Source organism: Myotis brandtii, unplaced genomic scaffold (assembly GCF_000412655.1).
Source record: "Myotis brandtii unplaced genomic scaffold, ASM41265v1 scaffold479, whole genome shotgun sequence".
Taxonomy (NCBI): Eukaryota; Metazoa; Chordata; class Mammalia; order Chiroptera; family Vespertilionidae; genus Myotis; species Myotis brandtii.
In genome coordinates, this window is record NW_005368305.1 from 609,221 (window position 1) to 616,365 (window position 7,145).

The 7,145-nt window shown below is 45.5% G+C and overlaps 1 protein-coding gene across 1 annotated transcript in view; it reads right to left on the reverse strand.

The window, feature by feature from the left end:
* Positions 1-3,431, reverse strand: part of FBXO33 (F-box protein 33) — a 28,532-nt gene extending 25,101 nt beyond the window's left edge. The window contains exon 1 of the mRNA XM_014547533.1: positions 3,323-3,431. Coding sequence (XP_014403019.1) covers positions 3,323-3,431 — 109 coding nt within the window. The remainder of the gene's footprint in view (positions 1-3,322) is intronic.
* Positions 3,432-7,145: the final 3,714 nt, after the last annotated feature.

Consider the following 7,145-nt stretch of genomic DNA (forward strand, 5'->3'; position numbering starts at 1 on the left):
GGCGGCTGCGGCTCCCATCCACGGGCGTTCAGGCGGCGGAAGTCGCGGAGCTCGGGTTAGTGCGAGGGCCGTGACGCTTTTCTCACACGTTTCTCAGTCGCTAGGCCGGAGAGTCCAAGCTACAGTGCCAGCGTGCAGGGTCTTTCTCGGCCGTCTCACCTGCCAGAGTATTTTTAAGTTTCCCCGAGAGAGAGCCACTAACTGGGGGGACCGGACGCACTCGTGTGCAGACCCCGACGGGCTGCGTCGGGAGAGAAGCGGTTGGTGGGCCTTTCCCCGGGTCGGACCGACTAATAGTCTCGGCGCACACCTGGTGTGAGCGGACGAGTGAGGACAGCGCCGCCCTGTGGATGTCGGGGGGAGGGCGGGGAGGCAAATGAACGGGCTGCTTGACGGTTTCCCAGGGTTTGAAGGCGGCTGTCAGTTCCCAGTTCTGAGATGGAGAGGGCCCTCGTTGAAATGAAACTGGTGGCTATAGGAAGGGTTTTCTTTAGCCCGAGAAGAGGGTTTTCCGGAGAGTGCCCCTTACCTTCATCACAGTTTGGGAAGCGGTTAACTGGTTGCCATGGGCGGTGAAGTCAGAAAGGAAGATGACTTCATGTAACAATTGAGGATTGTTTTGGTGAGGCTGCGGCTTCAGAGCCTGAAATGTGATCTTGGAACAGCCTTGTTCTCCTGCAGTAAACACCGAGAACTTGTTCCGTTAGGTATTTTTAGTTCTTTGAGGACAAAGCTCTCTGTTCATGCCGCTTTGATGCATGTTGGTACCTCGTGCATGACCACGTTGCCAACAATATTGTGTTGTTAACCTTTGAGTTCTCTTTGGTTCAGGACCTGTTTTACAGAAAAGGTAACATCCATGGTAGGTCACTTCTCTGAACCTCTGCCTGAACGAGTTCTTGTGTTTATGTAATTGATTTCATAGGGGAAGGGAGAGGGTGAGAGAGAAACAGCAATGATGAGAGAGAACCTTTGATCAGCTGTTCCTGCACGCCCCCTACTGGGGATCCCGCCTCCAGCGGGGCATGTGAGCTGCCGGGAATCCACCCCATGACCCGGGTCATCGATGCTGCTCAACCACTGAGGCACACCGCTGGGCCCGAGTTCTTTCAATGTAATTATTATACCTTATGCATAAATTAATGAGCATTTATGGAAACAGCAGTGAGTTAGGAAGTTCTAAGACTTGCATTTTAATTTTTTATATCTTAACCTCATTGATGTATTTTGAAGTGAATCATAGACATCTACATCAGCCACTTCTACCTACTTCAGCATGCATATCTGTAAAAGCATATTACTATAAGACAAAAATATCACATTTTAAAATAAATAACTTCTTAATGTTATCTAATTTTCCATCTTTAAATTTATCAAATTATCTCCCAGATGTCCTATGTCCAGCTGTTTTGTTATACCAGGATCCAATTAAGGACCAAATATGTTTTTGGTTATGTATGTCAAGCCTTTTAAGATATAAAATAGCCCACACACTTTGTTTTTCTTTCTCTGATTGGCTAAAGAGTCCAGGCTTTTTTTCCTATAGAATAGCTCACCTTTTAAATGTTTGATTACTTTCTCTTGGTGTTTAGCTTACTGCTCTGGTCCCCACATTTCTTCTTTTTAATACTCACCCAAAGATATTTTCCCCATTGATTTTTATTTTATTATTATTATTTTTTGTTAATCCTCACCCGAGGATATTTTTCCATTGATTTTTTTTTCTTGATTTCAGAGAGGAAGGGAGAGGGAGAGAGAGATAGACACATGAACGATGAGAGAGAATCATTGATCAGCTGCCTCCTGCACACCCCCTACTGGGGATCGAGCCCACAACCCAGGCATGTGCCCCTGACTGGAATCGAACCGGGGCCCTTCAGTCTGCAGGCCGAAGCACTATCCACCGAGCCAAACCTGCTAGGGCTCTATTGATTTTTTTTAGGGAGAGTGGAAGAGAGAGGGAAAGATAGAAACACATCGATTGGTTGCCTCCTGCACGAGCCCCAAGCAGGGCCCGGGCTGATTTTTAGAGAGAGTGGAGCGGGGGAGAGAGAGAGATTGATGTGAGAGAGACATAGCAATTGCCTGCCTCCTGGGCCAGGAATTGAGCCTGCAACTGAGGTACATGTCCTTGACGGGGGAAGAGAGACCCTTCACTCTCGGGCCCTCTAACCACTGAGTGAAACTGGCCAGAGCTGGTCCCTGCATTTCTAATAAACCTGGACATAATGCTAAAGGTTCCCCTAGATTTGTGACATCTTAATCTACCTCATGTAACCTTCTGGGTTTTTTTTGTTTGTTTATTTTGCTTTTCTCCTTAAGACAAAGTAAGCTGTGAGGTGCTATTTTGGTTTCCTACAAATGTCTAGCCCCCATCATCTATTCACTTAATGGCCTTAACAATAATTGTTAATTCTTGCCTGACTCAATTTTATTAGGGGTTGAAAAATGATAATTTCTAATTCTTTCTTTTTTTTTTATTATTATGAATAATTCTTTCATTTCCATCTATATTTAATAACCTGCATTATTCTGTTGAGTAGAAGCTTTCTTTCATATGCTGGCAACATTCAGTTACCCTGAAATACAGTTGTGGTGGCTATAGTAAGGGTTTTCTTTAGCCTGAGAAAAGGGTTTTCTGGAGAGTGCTCCTTACCTTCATCACAATTTGGGAAGGGGTTAACTGGTTGCAATGGGCGGTGAAGTCAGTTACCCTGAAAGACAAAAAAAAATGTAGTTCTTTTACTTACCAATTTTTAAAATAATGTGGTTCAAAGAGTGATAAATGAGTTTTTCTAGCTTTTATCTTTTCTGAACATCATTATGTACTAATAGATTTGGGTATGTTTTAATCATTCTTTCTGTTTTTCAATTTTTGATGCTTCTACAATACCTCTCAAGGAATTCTATGTAATTATTATACTTTTTAAATATTCTTTGAGCATTTTTTTAGTAGATGTAATATTGGACTGGTGGGAGGATTAGGCTGGATTTTAATCTTTTTTTCTGTTTTGCTTTTGCCAAGGTCTGGCTGGGTGACCTTTAAACAAATTGCTTAATCTTTTTGGGCCTCACTTTTTTCGTCTATACAAATAGAGTTTTAGCAGCTCTGTTGTTCTCTGACTTTAAAAAACAACAATGATTTTATGAAATACTAGAGGCCCGGTGCACGAATTCATGCACGGGTGGGGTCCCTTGGGGTGGCCTGCAGAGATTGGGCCCCAGCTCGTGCTCCCAGCCTTGCAGTCCCAGCTCATGCCCCAGCCTTGCAGCCCTGCAGTCCCGCCTGGCACCCTGCCTTGGCCTGGCACGGCCTCCTCACCTGCTCCACCATCCTGCCTGCGGGACGATCGATCAGGGCCAGGCTCCCCACCCGGCTCCCTCAGCTCTTGGGAGCTGGGCGGCCCCCCGTTGCCGCTGCTGGTCACCATCTGCGGGGTGATCGGCGGGGCAATTGGGCCCCTGCTTGCACCCGCCTTGGCCTGGCGCCACCCACTTAGCTGCTCCACCATCCCACTGTGATTCCGCTCTCATCAGGGCCCATCGGGGTCAGCAGTGCCTCCACTGCCACCCACTACCAGCACTGCATTGCCGACGCCCGCCATGTTCTGCACCACCTCCTGGTGGTCAGCGCGTGTCATAGTGAGTGGTCGAACTCCTGGTCTCCTGGTTGAACTCCTGGTCGAACAACTGCCCGAAGGTACAATTTGCATATTAGGCTTTTATTATATAGGATATCTTACATATCATAAAATTCACCTATTTCAACTATATGTCAGTGAGTTTTAGTAATTTTACTAAATGGTGCAACCATCACTTGAAATCAGTTTTAGAATATTTTCATCTCTTTAATAAGATTCCACATGCCCATTGACAGCTAATCCCCACTCTTACCCCCAGGCAACTACTTATACTCTTTCTGTCTCTAAATTTGCCTTTTCTCAACAGTTCATTTAAAAAAATATATTTTATTGATTTTTTACAGAGAGGAAGGGAGAGGGATAGAGAGGTAGAAACATCGATGAGAGAGAAACATCAATCAGCTGCTTCCTGCACACCTCCTACTGGGGATGTGTCCGCAACCAAGGTACATGCCCTTGACCGAAATCGAACCTGGGACCCTTGAGTCTGCAGGCCGATGCTCTATCTACTGAGCCAAACAGGTTAGGGCTCAACAGTTCATTTAAATGGAATCACTATATAATAAAAACCCAGTGGTCGTAACACTGTAACGAACAAAGACCAGTCACCAGGAGGTGCATTGATGGGTCCTACAGCGCCAGCGGGACTTGACGTTGGGTTCCGCAGCGCAACAGGTCTGGGTCTCGCGCGATTTCATGCACTGGGCCTCTAGTCTATATATATAAAAGCCTAAGCGACTGGCCAACCGTTTGACTGTCTGACTGGTAGTTATGATGCGCACTGACCACCGGGGGCAGACGCTCAACACACGAGCTAGTGACTTGGCAGGTGTGGTTCTCAGGTGATGCACCCGGAACCAGAGAGAAGGGAGCCCAATTCTGGGGTGTGTCACCTGAGAACCACCCTCTCACAATCCAGGAACCCTGGGGGATGTCAGAAAGCCAGTTTTAGCCCGATCCCCGCAGACCAGGCCAAGGGACCCCACCAGTGCATGAATCTGTGCACCAGGCCTCCAGTATAATATATGATCTCTTGTGTCTGACTTCATGTTTTTTGTTTGTTTGTTTGTTTTTGGTTAATCCTCATCTGAGAATATTTTTCCATTTATTTTTAGAGTAGAAGGGAGGGAGACAGAGAGAAACATTGATATGAAAGAGACACATTGATTGGTTGCCTCCTGCACAGGGTTGGGATGAGCCTGTAACTGAGAATCAAACCCAGGACCCTTCAGTCCTTGGGCCGACACTCTACCCACTGAGCCAAACCTGCTAGGGGCTGACTTCTTGTTTTTGAGCTTCATTCCTGATGTAGCATGTGCCAGTATTCCATTCCTTTTTATTTCTGACAAGTATTCCATGATATGTTTTGGTGGTGTTTTTTTGTTGTTGTTTTTTTGCCTACCCATTCACTAGTTTTCCAGTCTTTAGTTATTATGAATAACACTAGGGGCCCAGTGCACGAATTCTTGCACCTTGAAAGGAACTGTGGGCCGCGAGGCTGCGATGGGCACAGGAGTGGGGTCTTGGCCCATCCTCTGTGCCCCCACCTGGCCCCTCCTGCTGCGGCCCTGGTCCCTGTCTGCCGGCAGCCCCACTCCCGCCACCACCGCTCCCACGCGCGGACAGCACAGGCCCCACTCGCACCCGCTGATGGCATGGAGCTATTAGGGCCAGTGCCAGCAGCGTGTGCAAGCGGCAGCTGCTGCCCCGATAACTCCTCAGGAGCAGGGGGAGGTGGAGAAGCCCTCAGAGGCAATTGGGGCCTTAAGCCGCCACTTGCACCTGCTGGCGGTGGCAAGCAATTGAGACCAGTGCTGGGTGCTGGCAGCGGGTGTGAGTGGCCACTCGGGTGCCATCTGCAGGTACTAGCGGGGCCGGTGCCAGCAGCAGGTGTGAGTACCAGGCAGCAATGTGGCACGTGGGAGCAAAGAATTTCCAGTAACCACCAGAGGCTTGCCCCGATGACAGTGACCGGTGTCCCGCCCTGGTCTGGTGCCTCCACTCACCTGCTCCACCATCCCACCACAGCCGACGCCCGCCATGTTCCGCACTCTGCTGCCTGCTGCTGACACCTGCCATGTTCCATGCGCGTCCCTGGTGGTCAGTGCACGCCATAGCAACTGGTTGTTCAGTTGTTTCGTTGTTCTGTCATTCAGTCTATTTGCATATTAGTCTTTTATTGTATAGGATATCTATGAACATTCATATATAAGTCTTTTATGGATATTTCTCTTGGGTAGATACCTAGGAATGAAAGAGATAGGTTGTTTGGTCATTCTGTGTACAACTTTTTGAGAAACTGCCAAACTATTTTCCAAAGATACTGCATCATTTTCTATTCCTATGAGAAATGAATGAGGGTTTCCAGTCTCTGACTTTTGATGATCTGAAAATATTCTTTGATTGATTTGAGATTGATATTTTTTCTTATTCTTGGCATTTTATTAGCAATAAAATGATGTTCTCTTTGGATATCATTAATAATTAGTCTTCAGTAATTAGGAATAGTTCCCAAAGGAAATAAAAATGTACCAATCTGCTATAAAATAAAATTCAGTTTCTTAATGTTGTTTTTGAATTTTTAACTTTCACTTTTAAATGAAGGATGGTAGGAATACAATGAGCTAAGACATGAATAAGATATGCTTTTGTCCAGTTACAATACTAAAACAGTAAATTCCAGTGATGTCATACAATTTGTTTATTAAGCAAACATCTTTAATATTAATCAATTAAGTATTTTTGAATTTGTATACTTGTAGCAAGTTAGATGAGTTAGATAATATCTCATGACACGTATGTATACTATGCTTGATAAAGTAAACTATTTTTGATAACATAACAAAATTGACTTCTAAAGGACAGAATCAAATCACATTGTGTGAAGTTACAGTAATTCAAAGTGTGGGAGGAAGTACTGACATTATGAAGCTCATAAGTACTTAGTAGTACTAAACTCCTAGTGCCAAAAGAGGCATATTGTCACTATAGCAACTGCCCATGCTTATTTGGATTTGAAACACAGGCAACAAATGGTGCATAAGACTATAACGTCAAGATGGTGGTTTGTGCTCTGGTGGTTTGGATATGTGCCTATTGATAGTCAAAGGTTTGTTCTGTTTTTCTCATTTGGTTTATTATGATTGATTCTGTTTTAGAGATGTCTTCATTTAGAGATGTATTTGACTAGAGAGAAATTAAACATTCAGTATTCTTCTAATCTTACTTTTCTAACATGCTAAACTTAGTGCTTTTTCCAGTTAGGTTGTTAAATATATTTTTACTGTAGCTTTCTCTTCATTATCGTCATTGTTTGGCAGCTTGACAAACAATCGTTATAAAAATATACTTTTACTAGAGGCCCAGTGCACGAATTCATGCACGGGTGGGGTCCGGCTGGCCCAGCCCCAACTGGGGTGGATCAGGGGTGGGCCTATGGGGAGGAGGAGACGGCGGGAGGTTGGCTGGCTGCCCCGCCCTGATTGGGGCCAATCAGGGCTGGGC